This window comes from Osmia lignaria, chromosome 6 (genome assembly GCF_051020975.1).
Source record: "Osmia lignaria lignaria isolate PbOS001 chromosome 6, iyOsmLign1, whole genome shotgun sequence".
Classification (NCBI taxonomy): Eukaryota; Metazoa; Arthropoda; class Insecta; order Hymenoptera; family Megachilidae; genus Osmia; species Osmia lignaria.
Window position 1 is genome coordinate 1,060,590 of NC_135037.1, and position 24,583 is coordinate 1,085,172.

General features: G+C 33.6%; 5 protein-coding genes across 17 annotated transcripts in view; 2 read left to right on the forward strand and 3 right to left on the reverse strand.

The window, feature by feature from the left end:
* LOC117601685 (uncharacterized) lies at positions 1-13,556 on the forward strand. Of its 6 annotated transcripts, XM_076688720.1 has the most exons (5): positions 1-30; positions 3,403-3,512; positions 4,469-4,525; positions 10,884-10,959; positions 12,552-13,318. In XM_076688720.1, the coding sequence occupies exons 3-5, from the start codon at positions 4,473-4,475 to the stop codon at positions 12,762-12,764; spliced, it is 342 nt and encodes a 113-aa protein (XP_076544835.1). In that variant the 5' UTR covers positions 1-30; positions 3,403-3,512; positions 4,469-4,472; the 3' UTR covers positions 12,765-13,318. The 6 variants fall into 6 exon arrangements, 4 of the variants coding, with proteins under 4 accessions (XP_076544835.1, XP_076544834.1, XP_076544833.1 ...); XM_076688719.1 differs by lacking the exons at positions 1-30; positions 3,403-3,512; positions 4,469-4,525 and adding an exon at positions 8,764-9,105 and having other exon boundaries at positions 12,552-12,703; positions 12,767-13,318; XM_076688721.1 differs by lacking the exons at positions 1-30; positions 3,403-3,512; positions 4,469-4,525 and adding an exon at positions 8,772-9,105 and having other exon boundaries at positions 12,552-12,703; positions 12,779-13,316.
* Positions 1,036-22,625, reverse strand: LOC117601663 (uncharacterized). 5 transcript variants are annotated; one of them, XM_034318732.2, is made up of 5 exons: positions 22,487-22,625; positions 22,130-22,290; positions 21,992-22,054; positions 8,506-8,668; positions 1,036-3,645 (listed from the first exon to the last, which is right to left on the reverse strand). In XM_034318732.2, the coding sequence occupies exons 2-5, from the start codon at positions 22,198-22,200 to the stop codon at positions 1,048-1,050; spliced, it is 2,895 nt and encodes a 964-aa protein (XP_034174623.2). In that variant the 5' UTR covers positions 22,201-22,290; positions 22,487-22,625; the 3' UTR covers positions 1,036-1,047. The 5 variants fall into 5 exon arrangements, with proteins under 5 accessions (XP_034174623.2, XP_034174626.2, XP_034174625.2 ...); XM_034318735.2 differs by lacking the exons at positions 8,506-8,668; positions 22,487-22,625 and having other exon boundaries at positions 22,130-22,159; XM_034318734.2 differs by lacking the exons at positions 8,506-8,668; positions 21,992-22,054; positions 22,130-22,290; positions 22,487-22,625 and adding an exon at positions 7,299-7,428.
* Positions 11,028-15,117, reverse strand: LOC117601680 (uncharacterized). The gene is made up of 2 exons (XM_034318795.2): positions 13,548-15,117; positions 11,028-11,518 (listed from the first exon to the last, which is right to left on the reverse strand). The coding sequence occupies exons 1-2, from the start codon at positions 13,893-13,895 to the stop codon at positions 11,165-11,167; spliced, it is 702 nt and encodes a 233-aa protein (XP_034174686.2). The 5' UTR covers positions 13,896-15,117; the 3' UTR covers positions 11,028-11,164.
* Kat60 (katanin p60) overlaps positions 22,562-24,583 on the forward strand; it is a 3,893-nt gene continuing 1,871 nt past the window's right edge. Inside the window, exons 1-5 of one of the 4 annotated variants that reach the window (XM_034318764.2) lie at positions 22,562-22,703; positions 23,628-23,896; positions 23,968-24,103; positions 24,184-24,328; positions 24,411-24,501. In XM_034318764.2, the coding sequence (XP_034174655.1) occupies positions 22,612-22,703; positions 23,628-23,896; positions 23,968-24,103; positions 24,184-24,328; positions 24,411-24,501 (733 nt within the window). In that variant the 5' untranslated portion in view covers positions 22,562-22,611. Of the gene's footprint in view, positions 22,704-22,774; positions 22,917-22,998; positions 23,040-23,627; positions 23,897-23,967; positions 24,104-24,183; positions 24,329-24,410; positions 24,502-24,583 lie in introns of those variants that run through there. The other 3 variants (XM_034318765.2, XM_034318767.2, XM_034318766.2) reach the window with 3 other exon arrangements.
* LOC117601683 (RNA-binding motif protein, X-linked 2) overlaps positions 23,949-24,583 on the reverse strand; it is an 8,635-nt gene continuing 8,000 nt past the window's right edge. The window contains exon 6 of the mRNA XM_034318802.2: positions 23,949-24,090. The gene's annotated coding sequence lies outside the window, so the exon portion shown is untranslated. The remainder of the gene's footprint in view (positions 24,091-24,583) is intronic.

Below are 24,583 nucleotides of genomic sequence, written 5' to 3' on the forward strand. Positions count from 1 at the left end.
AATAACAATAACATAACTTCACTCGTAAACGTAAGCTTTGACTTATTTATTGTTTACAATATACAGGAGTAGTTAATAATTTTTACATTAAAACATACATTAATATTTTGTAATTCTTAATTGCGACATGTTTACATTCTACAATTAACTATTTTTATGCTTTTTACATTGTTAAAAAAATATACATTTTGAAATGAAGGAAACACCTACAGCTTATAAGGCATTCAGGACGGAATCTAATTAAATCTGCATTGTACATGCACATAATAAATTGCAAATATTAAGAATAAAATCCAATTGTGTTTCATATATGTACTTACATACTAAGCTGTTTTGTAGTATGTTCAATTTACTTTTGAAATTGATTCAATACTTATAAACAATAAAAAAAGTTTATATAAACATATGCAATGTTTGATTTTGTTTATGAAACAGTAAGTTTTGTGTTGCAATAGTTTTATTAAGAAGAACTAGTCTTTCCATTTTATTTACAAATAACTTTGATGTCTTTTATACAATCATTTGAGTATTTTTTAAACTATCATAATACTTTATGAATTACTTCCTTCTGTGAATAATAACTATACAAAGTTTCCAATCAATTTGATAAATATCAAGAAGTACTAAGAAAGACGAGATCAATGACACCTTAAAATGCAATAGACATTTTGACTCCTGTGTAATAATCAGATATCAAATGGTACAACATAAAACTTGTTATATTTCATAAACAAGGTCCGATAGAATATATATTTATGTAAATTTTTTTTTATTGTATCCCAGTGCTGAATGAATTGCTGAAGTAGGTTCCATGTAACATGTGGCACCTTATGTATTAAAATTGCAGCATCAACTGTAAGAGTTAAAAACAGGTTAAATACTATTACAAAATCAATTTGCTTCGCAATATAAAACAAATATAAAAACACATTGTAACAAAATTTGTTTTTTAATTTACTTATAAATGTATTTGATTTAGCATTAAAAACAAAATACAGAAGCAAATTTACTATTTGTGTAAAGCTAAACTACTATATTTCTAGCATTTTAATTAAAATCAAAATCGCTTTCTGTATTTGAAACATTTCTTTCAATTGTACTATCTGTATCAGAATCTAATAAAGATTTGATTACATCCTTTTTCGGATTTGATTCATTTTCAGTTAGTGCTTTTGTACTTTTATTTTGAGACTCGTTAAACTTTTCTGATACTTCTTCTATTTCTTGTTGTGATTGCTCATATTTACTCGGTTTATCTTCATCTCTTTGCATGATTTCTGATCGATTAAAATCCATATATTCATGAGACTGATCCATATTAGTTTCAGATGCTTGATTTGGGTCAGGTTGTTGATAACACGCATCCTGCTGATCTAAATTTTCCTGAGACTGTATGTTATAAACATGTTCATACTGATTTTCAGAGTTATGTTCGTTTGACTCTTGTACATATTCTTGATATTCTTGCTGTTGACTATCATGAGAGGGAACATTTTGATCATAATTTATGTCTTGATTAACTTCATATGACATATTTTGGTTGCAGCTATATTCTTCGTTTAAATTAAACTGCTCTGTTTTAAAATTGTCCATATAATTTTGTGCTTGATTAGATTCTTCAATGTAATTTTGATCATTATATTCTTGTACATTACTTTCATTTGTTTCATAGCACTCATCTGTTTGTACATTGTCAATTTCTTTCTGTTCAGTAAATGTGTAATGTTCCGGTTCCGAATTTTCTGTAATGTTCTCATTATTCATATAATATTGTACATCTTCTAACCTCTTATTAGGTAAATCAGAAACCTCGCTTGTTTCTGTTTTGCAGTTGTCTATAGGGTCCTCTTTTAACTCAAGATAATCATTACTTTGTACGTTTAATTGATCATTTATGTTATCTAAATTTGTTTCCTTTTTAAAATCTTGATTTCCCACCTGACTTTTTGCAATCGTTACTTCATTTATTTCTTCAACTTTTTTTGTGTTATCTTCATTTAGTTCAGGAATATTGTTAATTATTTCATCTTCACTAAATTCATTTTCAGTTTCTACAGTTAACATTGCTTCCTTTATTTGTTTTTGTATAGAATCTAAATCCCATGGTTTTAATTCTTCAACAGCCTCAAAGGAACAATGATCGAGTTGTGATTCCTTTGAGACAAAAACACCATGTTCTTTAAAAGGTTTCTCATGATGCAAGTTTTCTTTTAAAATTACATTTGCATCATCATTCTGTTCTGTGAACTTATCATTTGACAAAACAACAGAATCAATATTTTGGTCTACGTGTAATGTAGATAGTTGTTGCTCAGGCTTTTCAACATTTTCGCATAAATTTAATTTTGGATCATACAATGTAGTATCGGCACTGATTTTATCTTTTTCTACCACTACGGATGTTTCGAATCCTTCATGTACAGCACGGTTTTTCTCTGAAATTGGAATATCAATGGCATCATTTAAATCTGCTGTTTTAGATGCAAGATCACCTGCCAACGCTAAAACCTCCTCAATATCTTTAGATAAATTTTCATTTGACTGGTTTTCTGCGTAATACTGTCGATCGTTATCCGATGAAGTATTTTTATTTTCTTCATAATTTAAACTTTGCATGTTATGGTCCTGATGGAGTTTATAAATATTAGCAATGTATTTATCTAATTCATTCTCTATAATCGTTGCTGTTCTACTTTCACTTTCCTGCATTGAAGATTTTTTACTTTCTTGAGAAATTTTTACATCGTTTAAATTTTTGGAAGGAAAGTATTCATTATTGGAAAGCATCAGTGAGCGCATAGGAGTATCAGCAACCGATTTTTGCAAACGGTTAACATTTCTTAAAGGATAATTCGAATAACTTTGGAAAGTACACTTTGGTGAATTTGATGTTGCCCTTGATAGAGATGTACTAGGCCTAATTCTTTCTACAGTTACTGGTGTAGATCTATAATTTACATTTTTCATCCGCAAAGGTGTATTGCTTAGTGATATTTTCCTACTTTCTGGTCGAAAAGAATGTAAACCTACTGTTGAATTAATATGACCTTTGGATTGACTTTGAGGTACATTCAACGATTTATGATATGATATATTGCTATTAGTATATCTAGATTTTACTTGAATTGGTTCCATTTGTTTTGGAGATTTGGATAAATATGTAACATCTTGTTCACTTAATGAATTCAGTGGTAAATTCGAGAATGTTTTTGAAACGTACAAATCTGAATCAATTTGACGATACGGAAGTTTATATTGAAAATGTTGCAACGACAAATTCTCAAGTGGTACATTCTGAATACTATTTTGTTGAGGTAGTTGAGGTAGTTGATGTATGTGAAACATATTCTGAGTATTACTGATTTGTTGATTTAAGGGTTTTAATTGTGTTGTGTGCTGCAGACCGCCTTTTGCCTCGTTAATTAAATTTGATGAAGAAAGAGAAATCGATGGATTCGTTTGATAATCCAACCAAACCATTTGCGATGATGGTTTACGTTTTACTTCAGAAGGTAAATATTTTACAGTTACATTCCTCTTTGGATTCCTGTCCTCGACTTTTTTTATTTTATCGATGCCATTATTAGTATTTTCTGGTAACATATAAATTGCATCAATTTTGCGATGATAATCTTCGTACTGTTCCTAGAAAAAGAAATATATACTATATAGATTACAAATTTTGGTGAAGTTGTAGAGAAGGCGCTTTCCCTCCGATTTCAATGATTTTTAAATATGTTGTAAAATTCGACATTTTAAGCAACTGTTTTCATCTAATAAACCAGTTGGACTCGCTTGGTTTTGAAGATATTCGCGAAAAAATATCGCTACCATGCAGTGAATTCTGCCTACACGTATGCATCCGTAACAGTATATGTCACTGTCACTTAAAAATCTGTGACGGTAAACTTAAAAATCAAACTTCAATAATTTTGAATTGCATGGCCGACCGCCTTATGACTGCTGGTATATTAATTTAACCTAATCTAACCTAATCTAGACGGATAAGAGGTAAAGGTAAACATTTGATAAAAATGTGGATTTCTATAATATATTTAACCTAACCAGTGGATTAAGTTAGGATAGCTTAAGTTAAATTAATATTTCGGCTACCGTACGGCGCGCCGGAGATACGTTACTGTGTTGCCGATGCGCACACGTCCACGGATGCATACGTATAGGCGGTATTCACTGTAGTAGTAACAATATTCTTTCGCGAATATCTTGCAAACTAATCAAGTTCGACATATAGTTTATAGGAAAAAAGTTGTTTAAAATGTCGAATTTTACAACATATTTAAAAATGATCAGAATTGGGGGGGGGAACGACTTTTCTACAAGTTTACCCAAAATAGAAATATATAATTAAAATATTAGATGTTACGCAGTCAATTAAAACAATATTTTAAACAAAAAGCGAAATATTAACGAATACAATTATTTCATTTCATTTTATTTCATACTGTAGATCGATGATGGGTAGATCAAGTGCCAGTTGGAGAGCTCACGGATACTGGGATGTTTGGTAAATGTAACAATTAGGCATTATCAATTAAGGAATAAGAAATATAGAAATTTCAAATTTTCAAATTGAGAAATTCTTTGTCACTTGCACATCCATGCACCGCGTTCTCGCGGGCATAGTTGTCTACTTTAGATTATTATTAAAATAAAATTAATTTATTTGTCGAAACTTCGTTTCCTATTGTTACGAGCCGGAGGGGGCGGCTGCATAGCCGAGGCTTAATTTCGGTTATGGTATTATTAATGGCTTAACCAGTGCTGTTATTAATACTGGGAGCCTAAGGAAGTAGACGCGGAGATGAACCTACATATGGCTAACGTAGGGAGCCACAGGAAAGGTGATGAGGTGAGGACGAACCTACTTATGGCTAACGTAGGAAGCGGTAGGAAATGTTAGTATTAGGTCTCGTAACTTGATTAGTGTATCTCGAGCGGTAAAGGTACACCTTAGTGAGTTTTCTGGACTAGTCAATATAATTGAACAGAAATAAATAAGTTAAATAATACGAATTTATTCTCTTTGCTGGGAGCTTACAATTGTTGAGTGTAACTGTCACGGTGTTCTACGAGTTAAATTCTAATTTATAAGTTTAAATGAACTGAATAAGAGTTTTAGTTTCGATTCCGCGAAGCAAGAATCTAATCCTTCTCGGTTTTTGTGAACGCGAGCAAACGGGGGCGGACTACAACGATCAGAATAATGCTTAACAGTAGACAATGTACTGTATAGTTATTGAGTGCTTGAAAGGGACTTGAATACCCGATCTTGCTGAGTTTCCTTGTTGGAGAGATTATCCGTAAGAGAAACGTACTGACGTGTATCGAACCGTTTCTAGACTTCAACTAGACCCAAAGTGCCTTCGCCGCCACTCTTTTTATACCAAAAAATTAAGGTAAAAAAGGGTGGTGGGGACGGACTCTATGTGACTCCGAGGGACCGCGCCTTTGCTTTGCGTTGGTCTCAAATTTTCTAGAAGACTGTTTATGCCGGGTGTGCACATCCGACTCCATATAAGGAAATTTCCGAGAAGGGTTCATGACACCAAATAAGGAAATTTCCGAGACGGAAACGTAACACTATTTAAAATATTTTATTTTCTAAATTTTACTGAGTTTTGCTTCTAAATGACTGGTTTGAGTTTGTGTCCGTAACAGCAGCCCGTAAATGTACAATGAGTTGCATTAAACTTGTCGCAGTGAAGTTGGCCACGCATTCACTCACCGACGCTGCGTGAATGCGTAGTGAATTTGTAGCCAACTTCACTGCGACAAGTTCAATGCAACTCACAAGGGAACATCGGGGACTGATACACTCCGATTTTTATGAAACTTTGCATAAATATTTATTAGACCTGTTTATGAAGATAACTGTAATTCGTTGGTGCCCGTTTTTCACTTTGAGGAAGATATCAACCCTTTTATCCGAACCGCCCTTTCTGTATACGTGCTTATAAATCGTAAACAACAAAAGATATAAAAAAATAGTTGAAATAAAAGTTATACCGTTTCTTGAGGTCTATAAAACTGCGTGAAGTTTTTCAAAACGGCGGGGGAGGGGGAATTCAATTTTGCAAAAAGGATGATTTTAAAAAAAAACTTACACGCAGCTTTATAGACCTCAAGAAACGATATAACTTTTATTTCAATTATTCTTTGATATCTTTTGTTGTTTACGATTTATAAGCACGTATATAGAAAGGGCGGTTCGGATAAAAGGGTTGATATCTCCCTCAAAGTGAAAAACGGGCACCAACGAATTACAGTTATCTTCATAAACAGGTCTAATAAATATTTATGCAAAGTTTCATAAAAATCGGAGTGTATTAGTCCCCGATGTTCCCTTGTCAGGGTACATACACGCATGCTCTCGTGGGGTCCATGCCCATTTCATAAGGTGTATCGTTTATCTTGTCCACCTTAATACTTTCAGCACGGATATAGTTCTTAGGTGTATATTGTCGAAGTCAACATTTTGAATTACTCTTTCGGTAATTATCTATGATAGAGGAAGCACTTTCAATCACCTTGATCTTGATATATGTATGTTATCTTAAGGACACTTTCCTGAGAAAATTTCGTAAGGTATTAACCATCGCTCAGTATTAATTAAAAAGTTATTAACAAATAAAGTTGACAGTAAAAAGATACATTTAATAACATAAATTAAATTTGTAATTATTCAGAAAAGAGTACACCTCACCGATTTCGATGATCTTGAAATATGTTGTCTGGAAATATTACATGCTCCAAAAATACTCGACTCAAAACGCGACATTTATGACGTGAAGTGACCATGAAGAGATATACGTAGTATATATACATTTGATTTCAAATAGTTTCGAACATACTGCGCTTACAAATTTATTAATTTTTGTGCAAGAAATTTCGCTTATTTTGGAAGTGGCAGTGATTATTACTTTATTAGCGCCTAAAGTGCCACGTGATTCTTGAAACAGATCCGATGGGTCTATGCTTGGAATAGCAGGTGCAATGGTTGACCACCACTAATACTTTTTTAAGCGGAGTATCTTGCATAAAAAAACTTTTGGTGTAAGAAACGGTGAATTTGTAGATGAGATACTCCCCCTCCGATTTTGATGATTTTTAGGTATGTTGTAAAATTCGACAATTTAAACAACTTTTTTCCTGTAAGCTATGTCGGACTCGATTAGTTTGCGAGATATTCGCGAAAGGATATTGTTACTACTATGTACTGTGAATTTTGCCTATACGTATGCGCTCGTGGTCGTATGTGTACCGGCTCGCTTGCATACCGTTTCTGTAAATAGCACCATGTAGTTCGGCTCCTATTCGTGCAACGGCTGAACTAAAAATTCAAATTATAACATTTGACTCTCGTGGCCGGCTGCTAAAGGCAGCCGGAATATTAATATAACCTAACCTAACCAAAAATAAAGTTATTAAATTACAAAATTACTAAATATAGAATACGTAAGGACATTCATTTTACAGTAAAGTTGATACATGTGATAATATTTAGTTATTATTGAATGAAAGATTTGTTTAGAATTTCAACACGTGAACTCTGCCCTTTCTCCTGCACTCTCAACCCAAAGTAATTTAACCCAAGCTAACCTGATTCATTTTTGAATTAACCCATTTCTTCCCAGTATTGCGTACACGCAACACGAAGTTTAGCTTCACAATATTTTCTGGAAGAAATGAGTTAAATTCAGGATACGACTGTTTGAATTACCCCAAGGATAAATTAGGTTATGTTACGTTCAATTACTTCAGAGTGAGAGCGCAGAGAGAGCACATGTGTTGAACTTTTAAGCAAACCTTTCATTCAATAATAATCAAATATTATTGCAAAATGAATCTCCTTTTTTATGCAGACACCGATAGGATTTTTAGCAGTTCGAGATACTGGCGGTTCCAGACTTGATATGTACACTGTAAGTTGCATTGAACTTGTCGCAGTGAAGTTGGCTACACAGTCACTAACCACATTCACACCGCGTCGTCGACACCTCGCCCATCGGCTCACCGACGCGGCGTGAATGTGTTAGTGCGCCAACTTCACTGCGACAATTTCGATGGAACTAATACCGCAGACTAATAACGCACATGTAGTAAACAGCAAAATATAATAGGTATACATATCGAATATGTTTGTGCAAGCGACGGTAATATTTATAGGGAAAATTTGTTCAGAATACTGATCTTGGCATCATATTTCAAGGCCATTCAGCTCGACAAGGTCGTTTGCTTTGCAAATAATCATAAAAAATTTTCCTAAATAAATATTTGTCGTTTTGAACCAAACAATTTTGTATCTTGGCACATTTTTTGTACCATTAATAATAATGAAGATATTAAGGTAGACAAGGTAAACGAAACACCCTGTTTATGTAGATTTAAAATGTACAAAAATAAACCATATTTAAATTGCAATCAAGCATTCCGATGGTGCTATATGCTTTCAACATTTATATTATTGAAAATAAATAAACTCACTTTAAGAACGTTAAGCCTATTTATTTTTGCAGTCATCAACTCAAGATTATCGTCTACGTTATTTAATGTTTCAAGAAGTTTGTGATTTTTGTCATTCTTCGTACGTTGTTCCTCTAGAAACTCTATATATCTTAAACGTAATCGACTTATACACGTATAATGCCTGCAACAATAAAAATGTTGTTATTTCTTCCTACTTCAAACTCATTGCCAGTAAAATTTTCATTATCGGAATATTATATCTTATATTATCCAACAGCATATTCCTAAATTCTAGAACATTAATATGTAATGTATTTATATAAAGTGTTTGACAACTGTCATGACCGAGACTACGATATACGTCAAGGCGGGTCCTTATTACCGTGGACGTGTGAACCCCTCTTGACACCGGATGTGAGAATGGAATAAGGAAAGAGATGATGAGTGAGATGTACAAAAAGAGATATTGTAACGTATTTAGCGAGGTGGAAGAATCTGCCAAGAATAAAGTATTTTCTTTTTCATCTAAAGAAAGCACATGTGTTTATTGGCTTCGACCGACTTACACGCGAACACAACAACAACAGAAGAGAAAAAATTGAAGAGGTCATTATTAAGGTCAGAATAGGATGAAAATGCGTTCATAGTTCTTTCTTCTTTTTTATTTTTTTTTTTTTATTTACAAAAGCGCCTGAAACCAACAATTCGTACAGCATTGATACTTGAATATGGATCAGCAAGCGCGTGTATAATAATAGTCAAAATCAGTAACTAAGTAACTAGACAATTCCGCAATTACTAAATTTCAAATTCCTAAATTAAAACATTTGGTATTTTCCACATTCCATGCTGTATGCACCGTGGCCGTGAATTCTTCGGCGAGAACACTCATTGGAGTAGTACTGGGTCCACCATTGAGGATCCCTTAGGATACTCAATGCTTGTCAGCAAGCTTGTAGGCACCAGGCTTACTGATGCAACGTTCAACTGGTGCTTTGTGCAGACTGCCGGTTTCAAGTGCTTTCCACTGAATTTTTTCTATGTTAATACCTAAAACACAAAACCGCTCACGCTGTCATTCTTAATTTTTCTCTTATTTGAATTTTTAAAGTTACTCCTTGAATTTTCTTCCACTTATTGTCGAAAACTCTCTATATACCAATTAGATTGACCATTATGGCCGATGTTACACTCATTGTCAGTGTACATACACGCCTCAGCGTCGATGAACCGATCTCGCCATCGGCTCACCGACGCGGCGTGAATGTGTTAGTGAATTTGTAGCCAACTTCACTGCGACAAGTTCAATGCAACTCACAAGGAGAACTACCCAAGTATTACACTCACTTATTAATGAAATTTTGCCAGCTTGTAGAGCCCGTCGAGCTGAACACGCCTATACCCCGTTTTGTGGGCAGACGGCTAATTGTTTAAAAAATATTAACAATTACAGTTAGTTACTCCTTACATCCTGAAGTACGACAAACTCACACATACAATTCGCAATGTAGAGATCCACGGTTCAAATCCTCGGTTCACAAAAAAATGTTTTTTTTTTTATGATAATTTTTATGTAATAGTTATTCAAAAAGAGACAAATTATCATTAAAAAAAAAAAAAAAAAATGTTGGGAATCAAGGATTCGAACCGTGGATCTCTAGATTGCGAGTTGTATGTGTGAGTCTGTCATACTTCTCAGTGTAAGTAGTAACTAACTTTAATTATTAATATCTTTTAAACAATTAGTCGTCTGCCCACAGAACGGGGTATAGGCGTGTTCAGCTCGACGAGCTCTACAAGCTGGCAAAGTTTCATTAATAAGTGAGTGTAACACTTGGGTAGTTCCCCTTGTCAGTGTATGTACACGGTGCGAGAAATCTCGTTTGTGAAGAGCATCCGTGGCTCGCATCTCGAAACTTGCATGCGTGAAGGTGTTGACACGGTTCGAGATATAAATCGGATGTACCAACGCGTTTCATTCGACCTCAATGCTTAAAATGAAGTCTGTTAATGAAGGTGTTGCTATAGTTAGCGTCATGTTAAGTGCTTATACATATGTATAATTAAAAAGTTAATACAAATAAAAAAGAAAAAAAACAGAAGAGTGTGGGTAAAAAACTGGATCGATAGACGTAGATACTTTGGAGCTTCTGATCAATTAGTAAAAGAATTGCGAAACGAAGATGTGGCTGCATTCCGAAACATATTTAGATTTACTTACAATTATTAATCCAGACCACTTTAATGTTTTATTACAAAATGTGCACCCACTCATTTAAAAAAAGTGGAGAAATATGCGAGAGCTTCTGTTATCAAAACTCAAATTATAAATTACTTTACGTTGTTTATGTTCAGGTGACTCATTTAATACAATAGTTTGACGTATCTTTTTCTAGTGCCAAGTACAAAATATCCCGTTTTATACCTGAAGTTTGTGATGCTTTGACAACAGTTTTGAAAGAATATTTACAGGTAAGTGTAAAAAATACAGGATAGTAATATTTATGTATTGTTTTATTTTATGAATATTGTGATATAAATAGCATTAATATTTTAATATTTTTTAATATTTTGATAAATATATATACAATTAAAATAATTGAAAATAGGTGATCATAGAATAATCTGTAGAAAGGGAAAAATCAGAAGTGGTTGCTCAAGGACTTTGAAATATGTATTAAGAAGGGCTATTGTTATTGTTTCGTTGTAGTTGTCTGTTTAATAGCTGCATACGATGGTTTATACGCTTTCTGGTAATTAACTGTTGGATTTCCAACTGCAATTGAAGCGCATCTTCCAACGTCATATTGTTTAATTGCGCAGCAACGCTTTGTCCGAATATATCAAATTCGGTTTTTTTAGACGTTGCGATTGCATTAGCTGAAATAGTTTCTAATCTATGTAGTGCCGATGATAGAAATTTTTCACCGGTTTCGTCACCGTCTCTTTTTCTTTTCGTGTTTCTTGAACTCGAGTGTCCAGTAAATGTTGGTTGTGCGTAAACAGTTGATTCATGGCTCGTTGATTGTTGCTGAAACATAGTTCGAGCTTGGGTTACTGGTTCCTCCAAATCATTATCCTGTTTCATTTGATGCTGTTTGATCAAAAATTATACAGTGGTACCTCGGTATACGACCTTAATCCGTTCCTGATGTTTGGACTTACAGCGGAGTTCACCAGAGTCCATAACTAAGAAAAGACCAGTTTTCGTTCTTTCGTGCGCATCTTCGCCCTGATTGGCGGTACTCCCAAACGAAGTAGAAAGCGATTAGCGGAGAGCTCGCTGCGTTCCCCCACCATCTTTCAACCTGCGCGTCGCAGTTATGGACTCTGGGGAACTCCGCTATATACTGAATAGGACCTACACCCCCGTTCATAAGTATCCGGACACCTTCTAAAATAGAATACTCTTAGTAAAATTGGACCAAATGACTTGAGATTTATTGAGGAGTTATAAAAATTAATATACTAGATGATGTGCTTTTGTCGTTTTAATAAAATTAAAGTTTGTCGCAATCGCGACAAAAATAGTAAAAGGCAATTTTTTAACTTTTTTATCCGAGCCTATAATGAAAATTTAAAATATGTCTTCCGTAGATTCAAATAAGTTACAAGTAATTAAAATTTTACAAAGAGTATTCTGTTTTAAAAGGTGTCCGGTACTTATGAACGGGGGTGTATACCAAACCAACCTTTCCCATATTTTGTTATATGATATCCTTACTTGTATGATCAGTCAGTTAATGGTACATCAACTCCGAATATAATTGATTATTAATTTAATTTTTCCTCTGACAATGAGATAATTATTAAAAATGACGCAAAATTCACACAAAAAGTTTATGTCGTATACCGAGCAAAATTTGTCACGTCCAAACAGGACGCATTCCAAATTGGACGTATCCCAAAGCAGACGTATACCGAGGTACCACTGTACTACGATCTGAAACGTTTTTTCATTTGGTTTCGTTCGTCGCGTCGTCTTCAGTAACATTTATGTGATCAACAATCTAAAAATGAAAAATATATATTCTTATCATGTTTAATATGTTACTTTATTACAGGTACTCTCTACGCTTGAGAAATGGCAGCGTATTCAACGCAGATTCGAACATCGTTGGAATTTTCCAAATGTAATTGGCGCTTTAGATGGAAAACATGTGAATATAATTTTGCCCATGAACAGTAGATCGGATTATTATAATTATAAAGAAAAGTACAGTATAGTATTAATGACGCTTGTGGACGCTGACTATCGATTTACATATTGGAGCTAAAGGTCCCTTTTCAGATGGTGGAATTTTTCGGAATTCTAACTTTTACACAGCACTCACCGAAAACAGTCTCAATATTCCGGAAAATGAAATAATAGTTACGGATGATGCATTCCCGTTGACAACCCGAATAATGAAGCCTTACGAAAAAAAGACATTTAAGTACCGCGGAAAAAGTTTACAAATATCGACTTAGCAGAGCCAGACGTGTTGTTGAAAATGCGTTTGGCATTTTGATAACGTGGTTTAGAATATTCGATAACGACATTAAACCAGAATAGACCAGAAAAGGTTGAAAAAATGATACTTGCTGCATGTTCCTTACACAATTGGCTTCAAACATGCAAAGATGAAAATTATTGGCCTCGAGAAATTGTGGACAGAGAAGACACAGAGTTTGGACAAATTGTCTCGGGTCATTGGAGACAAATCACACGAGGATTAACAAATCGATTTGCATATAATCCAGCGAGACACGCAATAAATATACGAAATGAGTATTGTGAATATTTTAGAATGATTAATTAACGATATCTTAAGACCTAACAATATAACGTTTTTGTCTTTCTTCTCTTTAATGATTGTAATAAATTAGTATTTGAAGTTAATTCATTTATTGTTATTTTCTTTTATTCTTTCAACATTTTTTGTATCAATTTTCAATTAATCGCGAACATGTATAGATACATTCATACACACATAAATACATACATACAAACAAATGAAACAGAAAACCTCTTTTTTTAAGTCAGTTAATAAATTTTTGTTAAATAATAAATTACTTACCTCCAAATTTGATACCGTTTTTTGTGTTACAAGTGGTTGTAGAAAACTATCCAAAGCGGCGAACCATGGTAAAGAAGGTTTATATACTTCTTCGCTTCCAGCACCACTTTTCATTGAATTTTTAATCTTTTTGAGTTCTTGACAATAATGTGAACGCAGGTTTTTAATTTTATTTTTACATTCAACTAATGTAAAATTAGGTATGTTCATTTCTGCTACAATATTTTCTAATGCACTTTGTCGTTTGTCACGATTTTTATAATCTGATAAATCAGATTTCCACAAACACGGATGTGATTCATAAAGATGAATAAAAGTCATCATTTGATGATTATTCCACTTTGACATCGTTTTAGAAATGGTATTTCAGCGTTCACGGCGACAGACAAAATAATGGCCGATGTACACGGTGCGAGAAGCCCTCGAATACTACTCGCATGCGAGCTCGAATCGTGTATGTATATGTTTCATGTGCGTGCACGCATGCAGCATGCACGAGCTCGAATCGGTTTCCAACTTGTTGGAAATTTGACGAGTTTCTCGTGCGTGACTCGCACGAAAATGAATCCGGAAAGAACGACAGGCCAAGCAGGCCATGTGCGTTCTGCCATTTTAACCCTTTATTTACTGCTTTTTTTATCTGTTTCATCCTTCTTTCCTTGATACATTATCTGTTCATCCCTCTTTCCTTATAGTCTCTTTTTATTGGCTGAAGTGGACTTCAAAGTCCCAATGGGTCCCAAAGCGTTTAAATTAATACAGTACCATGAGATAACTGACGGAACTGATAAGTCCCGTCAGTAAATATAGAGTTAAGCCCTAAGCTCGAATGAAACGCGTTGGTACATCCGATTTATATTTCGAACCGTGTCAACACCTTCACGCATGCAAGTTTTGAGATGCGGTCCTCGAACGCTCTTCACGAACGAGATTTCTTGCACCGTGTACATCGGCCATTACTCCTGTGGCGTCCCACAAGACTTCGCGTCTGTGAAGTTAGCACCTCATTTTAAAAAAACAAAACTTTTAGCAACAGTTGTATTTGCACTCGCAATAGTTCTACAGTTCCTGATAGGTTTTACAAATAGTTCCGGCGAAATACCTGAAAAAATAGCATTTTGAAAATATGAGCTGCCAACTTCGCATGGCACCGCATCATGCGAAAAATGTTATTTAACCCCTTGCACTATTTTGACGAGTCTGACTCATGATAAAAATTTTAGGCCAAACTTGAATATCACGAGTTTGACTTGTGATCGAGATTTCGAACTCAGAGATTGCGAATTCTCTCGCACTCTCAGTCGCAAAATATCATGTTTCAAAGTTCCGACACTCTGTCTGCACCGCTCGGCTCCTATCCCCACCATTCGGGCGCCCCGTGTTTGGCATGGCTTTTTCCGAGTTTCCGCATAGTGCAAGGGGTTAAATCATCATATTTTACAGTTTTCAAATAGTTCTACAGTTCCTGATAGATTTTAGAGTAGTTCCGACCGCGAAATATTAAAAAAACAATGTTTAATCTCGAAGCTGGCACCTCAAATTTCCATTATGGTGGCCAGAACTTTTTTGTTTTTGATTTTACGTTATTAGGTCCTAAAAACTTCCGATAGAATTCTCCGGGTTACAAATGGAACTGTCATCAGAACTTTGGATTTTTCAAAAAATTTCACTTTGGGACTAGGGAACTTTCTGGGAACCTGAAACTTAAAGTGGCTAAAACTTTTATTCGCCTGTCTGGTGGAGTATGAGAACATGAGAAATTATGATAATCGATTTTTGCCCTATTTTCCCCAGCCCTTTTATGTTTCAGGTTCCCAGACAGTTTCCAAGTCCCAAAGTGAAATTTTTTGAAAAATCTAAATTTCTAATGACAGTTCCATTTGCAACCCGGAGAATTCTATCGGAAGTTATCAGGGCCCGTATGACGTAAAATCAAAAACAAAAAAGTTCTTGCCACTTTGAGATAAGACATTGTTTTTTTAATATCTCGCGGTCGGAACTATTGCTAAAATCTATCAGGAACTGTAGAACTATTTGAAAACTGTAAAATATGATGATTTAAATAACATTTTTCGCATAATGCGGTGCCACGCGAAGTTGGCACCTCATATTTTCAAGATGCTATTTTTTAGGTATTTCGCCGGAACTATTTCTGAAACCTATTAGGAACTGTAGAACTATTGCGAGTGTAAATAGAACTGTTGCTAAAAGTTTTGTCTTTTTAAAATGACGTGCTAACTTCACAGACGCCAAGAATTCTTGCAAGCGGAAAACAATACTTCTTGTGCATATTAACTGAATTATTAAATTAACTGAACGATGATCACAAACAAATAAACTTTTCATCTTTTAAACAACATCAAAGTATAAACGTTGATAATAATTATTTGAACTAAAATACATATGTTTCTATCCAAATATTTAACATCGATTTTGTTATCTTTAAAATGTATTACACATTCATATGCTACAAATATTAAGTTTTACTTTAATAATCTTTAAGCATTAATCAAGTTATTATTTGATTACACCGTTCAAGTCATGTTTTATGCTTGAATAGTAAAAGTCATTCATAACAGTCATTAGTATCTAACAAAATTATTCTATGAACTGTTGCGAATAAAATAATATCGGTTATTAAAAATGTTTAAATATGTTTAAACAACAACCAAACTGAAAATTATACACACGAAACATTAATTTTTGCAGATATTTTTCAATTTATTTTAGAAACTACAACTCTATGAGAGAATTTAATTACATCACGCGGTAGAGCAAACAATTTTCCTGCGATAAAATAATGTTTAACAAAAAATACAACCGATTTTGAGATGCGTTAAAAAGTGTAAAATACATAATTATATTTCATTTATACAACTACGTGACAATTATTAATAAAACCTCTTGGTGTATTAATAAAATGCGCTAAAAGGTATAAAATAATTTCTAGTTCATTTATATCAAGACTCCACAGCTATTAATAAAACCTATTTAATCATTAAATAGTATACTAAATTTTAAAAAATTACGGAAAGATAATTGAAGCTTTGAAATTCACTTCAAAGTTTGAAGTGTAATGATCAGAAAATGCGCGAGAATCGTCTATATGGTTTTATTAGCCTCAATACGCATGCGCCTAACGTTCCCCGAATGCGCAGTAGTGAATCGCGCATGGTCAGTATCGAATAGCGCATACTTAGTCCCAGAATTTTACAAAACTTCTTACCACGATATCTCAAAAACGGTAAGACATCCAGCTCTGAAACCAATTTTAATCGGTTTCTGGTAGTCAATTTAGGTTATATACCGAACCCGAGTTCTCAATTCTAACGGGGCTATTCGGAAACACACCCCTAAATACATTTCAACCTTTTCGAAGCTGGCGCAAAATTAAAAGCTTTTCTTCTACTAGGAAGATCCTAGTTCAGGCGTATGATAAATAACCCATTTGATAATTTCAAGTAAACAATATTCAACAGGAATCAACATACCTATTGTGGATTAACTGCATATACATCAGAAGTGCTGCCAATTTCTGATACAATCGTTACAATTACAAATATTCTCAGCCGTACCTATAATGTTCGACTGATTATGTAATCACCAAGTTCGCCATACCGCAATCAGATCGTTATTAGCAGCATCTTTTATTCGGGTACTTTTAATTTTGCGCCGCCTCCAAAAGCGTTGAAATGTATTTAGTATACTATTTAATGATTAAATAGGTTTTATTAATAGCTGTGGAGTATTGGTATAAATGAAATAGAAATTATTTCATACTCTTTAGCGCATTTTATTAATGCACCAAGAGGTTTTATTAATAACTGAAACATAGTTGTATAAATAAAATATAAATTATTTTACACATTTTAGCACATCTCGAAGTCGGTTGTATTTTTTGTTAAAAATTATTATATTTCACACTTTTTAGTGGAACGAGCAGTATTTGTAGGATACCGTAAGGTGGTTATGTGTTTTCATTGGTTAGCTAATAACCAAAAACCAACAAAAATATATTGATCGAATTTAGATGGTTAATACAATATTTTTGCAAGTGGGATCATTGTGGAAATATCTCCTATTAGATGTGAAAGGTTTCATCGCAATCGATACTTTCTTTGCAAAATAAGACTAAGGAACAGGGTTTTTGCTATAACAATAGTTATTAACAATAACAAATTCCATAAATTTTTGTAAGTGACGTCATCGTGAAAATATTACCTATTAGATGTGAAAGGTTTCACCGTGACTGATGCATTCCTTACAAAGTAACACCAAGGAATAGGGTTTTTGCTATGACAATATGTATTAACAATAACAAATTGCATAAATGTTTGCAAACGGGATCATCGCGGATATATCTGCTACTAAATGTGAAAGGTTTCATAGCGATCGGTACATTCCTTGCAGATTAAACGCCGAAAAATTTTAATACAGCATTACGTTTTTTGCAATAAAAGTCGTTAAGAATGAAAAAATGCAAAATATTTTTTTTATGGAACCAATCGGGAGACATACTCTATATCAGGCCTGTCCAAGTAGGGGAATCCACTCCTGGAACACATGTTTTGGGTCCCCTTCCAACGCTGCTCCTTCAAGTAAGATGGGACGGTTCCGACTACCAAAGACGGTAGGAAAGACGGAGAGACGGTAGTCGGAACCGTCCCACCTTACTTGAAGGAGCAGCGTTGGAAGGGGACCAAAAACATGTGTTCCAGGAGTAATTTCCCCTACTTGGACAGGCCTGCTCTATATGATCCAAAAGGTTCCGTTCCGATTGGTCGATCCGTCTCGGAGTAATCGGGGAACATACATAAAAACAAAATATACTGATTGAATTGAGTAACCTCCTCCTTCTTTTCAAAGTCGGTTAAAAGGTATGAAAGAAAATTGTTGGTCTGCGTTTACTTTTAATACAGAACCGAAATACACATATGTAATTTGGTAAGATACGCGGAACCGGCAATAATACTCATCAGTGTCGGCTCATTCATAAGGACTGCAAGGCTGTAGCCTCCCTAAACGAAAGTTCGTATTTTTAAAACATATTTAAAAATTATCAACATCAGTGATACCGTTTCCTTTTTAAATAATTATTTTTAATTTTATAAATAATATAATTTTTTTAATACGTATTGATTTCTTTATTTTTATTGCTACAGCCTCATTACTACTCATTTTGGCTGTATGTAGTTCCGAATACGACCGGTCGCCGATCAAGATGAAATTTTGAGGAGGAGGGGGAGGGGGAGGGGACCCCAAATATACAGTGGTATCTTCGGCTTCCTATTAGTTTCCGAGATATTAATTAAAAACTTTCATACAATACATAGAATTTTTCCTATACAAACGTAACTAACACTACCGTCTTCGCTATAGCAACCGTCATCGTCAAGTGTCGAACAGCCGTTCACACCATAGCAATATCGGCTTCCATTTCTATAGGGTGTTCCATGTAAAATCCATTTTTTTAATTACATTACGTTATGTTTTATATTTTATTACTAATTCTCAAGGAATTAAACACAATTGATTTATACGTAGGTTAGGTTAGGGCAGATAAATTTCCGGCCGCCGGAAGGCGGCCGGTAACACTGCAACAGTCGTTGTATTTCCAAAGTTTTGAATAGGACACCCTTTGATAGTCAGGTTGGAATCCCAGCTGTATCACGGCTGTTCGACACTTGACGATGTCAGCTTACTATGTACAGCGAAGACGATTGTGTTAGTTACGTCTGTATAGGAAACATTCTATGTATTGTACGAAAGTTTTTAATTAATATCTCGGAAACTAATAGGAAGCCGAAGATACCATTTTATATTTGGGGTCCCCTCCTCCCTCCCCCCTCCCCCTCAAAATTTCATCTTGATCGTTCATTTTTACGAACTGCCGGTCAAACTGTGACTCACGAGTCACAATTCTCTACCACCCGTACTTTCTAACTCCTCTGAACCGGAAGAGAAGGTCCTCCGCTATATGAACAGTCGAGAGATGGAAAGAACGTTAATGGGACGGTACATAGGCAAAGGGAGTATGTACTTCGCACGCTCCGCCGTGTCCCCACGTTTGATCCTTGCGTTCAAAGTTCGCCGCAACTTGACTTCGTACCATCTCGCTTTGTCGCGAAGTTTCATTTTTCTTCTTTGTCAGGCGACCCGATTAGTGTGTGATCGCATCGGCCAATAGCGCGCGATAATCTAGAATGCATGTGCGTGAGGCGTGACGTACCAACTTCGACCAATCGTACCCGCATTCCTTTTCCTAATGTTCTTTCCATCTCTCAACAGTACTTAAGTATTACCTATTACTCGCATACGCTGTCTTTATCTCAACATCGAATGTATCTCCGAGTTACTGCACGTTACACGTTTATAGGGGTTCGGGCTGATTGATGGTGGGAAGACAGGGTATCTAATAGTGGGAAACGTTCAGCCGCTGGTAGAGAGGATTTTGACCATGCCTGCATTAAAGTGTGCAGTATGCAACTTGATGAAATCAATAAATAATTCTGTCACGTTGCAAGTTGCGAGAGCGATAGTCGTGGCGAACGTAGGCGTGTTTTACTAGATTAATTAAAAAGTAAATGAAAAGGAAGGAGTGTTACATTATTCACTTTATTTATCCATGTTCTATAAGTACGAAAACAAGAAATTCTAGGTTAAACTCTTCTTCCCTTGATTAGCCCAAGACTAAAAGAATAATACTGGATAGCTCCTCCCCCTCCATTTATTCGTTGCAGTCGATTGTACAGTACCGAACATGGTAGTCTTCCGTAGAGAAAATGGTATGTACAGTCAACCCTCCTATAACGCGGTGAGTGCGTACCGCGTTATATGGAAACCGCGCTATAAGAAACTCGGATTTAACCGTACAAACCAGGCTAATTCGTAGCGCGTTCTATGGAAACCGTCTACCGCGTTGTATGGAAACCGCGCTATAAGAAACGCAGAATTAGTACAAATCACATTATTCGTACCGCGTTATATGGAGACCAATAAGGACAAGATAAATTATAAATTATTTTTATTGAATTGAAGAGTTTATATAAAGAAATGATACCAAAACTAAACTGAAAAACTGTTTTCCAACAAAAACAAGAAAGACTTTTGTAAAATTTAATCTTTCAACACTCATCCTCGCTGTCAGATAATATGAGTCGCCTAACTCGTCTTCTTTTAATAGGCAAAATGTCTTCCTCACTTGGCGCATCTTCATATTGGTTTTCGATTGTAGCTTTTTTTTCTAACTCCACTAAAACCTCTCTATAGGGAGCTAAGCAATCCAAAATTAGAAGAATGCAAATGTAATTAGTGTAATTTTTCTAATCACAATGAACAATGCATATAAGTAAACTTCAAAAGTTCATAAACACAGTTTATAACACTGAACTGTGATGCTGTTGACGGAAACCGCGCTGTAAGAGTATCGTGTTATAGGAGGGCTGTCGCATTTTCAGCTTCGCGTTATATGGAAACTGCGTTCTGAGAGTACCGCGTTATAGGAGGGCTGTCGCATTTTCAGCTCCGCGTTATATGGAAACCGCGTTCTGAGAGTACCGCGTTATAGGAGGGTTGACTGTATTCTAGGAGAATAACACCCCACTACTCGTATATATACAAATGTTTACCTGAGGAAATTTTATGTACATATGTATTTATTTTGTTATTAATATTTTTTCAAGGTTTGTATTCTGGATCATGAAAATTTGAAATTTAGAAATTTGAATCTCAAAAATTCTTAATTATAATTTTAAAGTTTCAAAAAATTATTGATAATAAAATAAATATTAAATTAAATTGGCCCGAGTGAATGTTTACATATAAATAATGGAATCTTTCTTTCCTTAGGAAGATCTCCATGCTCGGTACTATATGTACCTACATACATACATATATCCACAAAACTAACTTCGCCACTTTCACTACTTTCGATTATTTCCTTCTCTCTGCCCTTTTTTCAACTATATGCGAAACTGTTACACACTAGTAGTAATCACTAGTTTTCCTTTTAATCTGCACCTCTGCTATGTACCTATATACATATGTAGTTATATACTTCATCTGGTAGATATGTGAAACTTATGATGGGAACAATCTTCGATTTTTAATCATTTTCACCCTTATTTGAAATTAAATAAAAATAAAAGACACATTCTTTAAATTTTAATGTATAATAACGTGTTTGAAGGAAGATGAAATATTAATGTCTTTTGCAAATAAAAATACAGATATGAAATTTATGTCCGAAACTAGCTTCAAGGCGAAGGTTATGTTTACACATATTGATTAGAATATCCGTAAAAAGTAGGTCACTTACTAATCAATACACAATGTCTAAGATTTTTACGAATTATTACGCAAAACCCAAATAAAGTTAATAATCTCTGCTAAAGTGCGGTTTATAATTTGCATAAATTAAACAAAAATTATAGTTAGAAACATACCTATTACGAGATTCTTGCATCAGTGTTTTAAATCTCTCCTCTAATCTTATCCTTTCTTCTTCACTACATCCGTTGTATAATAAACACATATTTTTATATAGTTTTATTTATTTTTCAAAACAAACATATTACACTCACCTTTTCCGTAATCTCTCTTGCAATTGCAACATTTTTTTATAGTAATCATAACTATCATAAAACGATGTCATAGCATTAAATTGAATTTTGAACTGCTTTAAAAAATTTCAGTACACGTATAATCGATCATTGAATTATCGATCTTCGATATTTAGTGCTGGCTACGAAAGATATTATCCAAAATTAACATTTATAAAAGCACAATAGTATTAAAAAAATATATAAAGAATATTACACAAATATCATGCAATATCTTATAAATACATGCTATTTCCACGAATAATACTGTTTCAAGTTACTAATAAGATAAATGATCGTGAAATCGACAAAAGAATATTTTTTAAGAAAATATCTTACGTGTTACAATATGGCAGAAATTTGTATTACTTTGAACAATAATCAAGTACTAGCAAATGCAACGACCATTACGTGTGCTCAACGAATAACTGTCGTACGATTTCACGTCATAGTGGCGTTAGGGGATGTTTCAGCAGATAATCACGCAGGTGTGTTGCTCCTTCTTCTGTACGGCATCACGCAATAATACAGTAATATATACATACAATATATACGTGTATGTATATAAAATAACATTAAAATATACTACTTACGTAATTATAAAGAAAGGGAAAACCTTTATAAATAAATAATAGTTTTTAAATCTGGTAAATTAAATTAATATATTAAACGTATTAATCACTTTTTATAACCTCCGCTGTCATCGTTTGCCTTTGGTATTGTATATATTGCCGTACTTTACACTTTGTAACATGTACTATATACAGTTGTATGTATGAAGACCTTTTTACATTTTTTATAAATTAGTTTTTCTCTACATGTATTAATATTGATTTTTATAAATCTCTTGACTTATAAACAATAATATGGCGACCATGATTTACAAATTCAAGTAAATTAGATTACAAATGTCCGTTTATCATTAAGTAGGTTTTTATTAACAATTAAATTTACAGTACTATAATTATAGGTTACATTTGTCTTATTTAAATAGTTTCTACATAATTTCAGATTTTATTCATTCTAATATACACCCAGTATTTGTATAGAATAATTAAAGCATTTTTTCACAAAAAGTAATTTGATGAGTATGTTTACTTTATAGTTGTGTTATTGTTTGTATGAAATAATCAGTACTATGACAGTAATCACTTATATACATACATACATATACACATATATAGTGTTTGAGATATTTAATTAAAATATTTTTAATTTATCTAAATATATATATAAATTGTTATTTTTATATATTAAAAATTATTACTAACACGATAATTAAAAATTAACATTAAAAAATGAAAAATTACAATACTACTAGCTACATTTTGTTTAATTATATTTAACTTTATGTGTATTCAATAATTACTTTATTTCATTTATTACTTGCATGTTTGTGTTTGTATAAGTATTTACTATAATGAAAAGTATGTGTATAAATTATACAATATAAGTAAACAATATATATATTTCTTAATAGAATAATGGCAATTTCAATAAATGAAATTTGTGAAAATACTAAATTGGCTCGTGAAATGGCATTAACTGGAAATTATGATACGTCTGGAGTATATTATCAAAGTGTTGTTCAACAAATTCATCGATTACTTACAAGTATTGCAGACACAACACGGAAAGCTAAGTGGCAACTTATTCAGCATCAAATTGTTCAAGAATTTGAAAAAGTGAAAGCAACATCAAATACTTTACAGCTTTTCAAAGTAGACACACATGGAGAAAGATTATTAGGTATTTTTATATTATTCATAACATTAGTAATATTTATAAAAATAAGATGATAACATTTTAAAAATGTATAGGTAATTCATGTTTATCGTTTGAAGAACCTACAAGAGATCCAACTTTATGGACTTATAATAATTCAGACCGCTCATGGAATCAGACGGTATCAAAGGATCCAGATGTGTGGCCACCGCTGACACCTGCAGAACAAAAGTAATCAACTGTGAAGAGTAGAATATTAACCTCAATTTTTATGATGCCATTAAATATACTATATTACGTTATATTTACAGAAACATTAGACCACTGAAAAGTCAAGCAAAACAGCAAAATCGTACAAATGCACGAAAATCTGTTACAGCAGGGAAAAAAACAGATAGTAAAACAGCTGCTAAGAAAGATGAAAGGAAAGCAATAAAAAAAGATGACACAAATAAAGTTAGTTCTAATATTTATTATGATTTATAATCTTTACTGCATTTGTACATGTCTTATAATAATATGTAAATATTTCTTACAGGATAAATGTGAAACTGATAAAGTAGACATAGAAGTAGAAGAACGTAAATTTGAACCATCTGGTAGTGATAGAGATTTAGTAGATTTATTAGGTAAATTATATACTTGTATGTTAATAATCGTGGGTGTAACAAAGTAGAAGCAAATGTGTGCTCAATTTCCTCAAAAAATGTG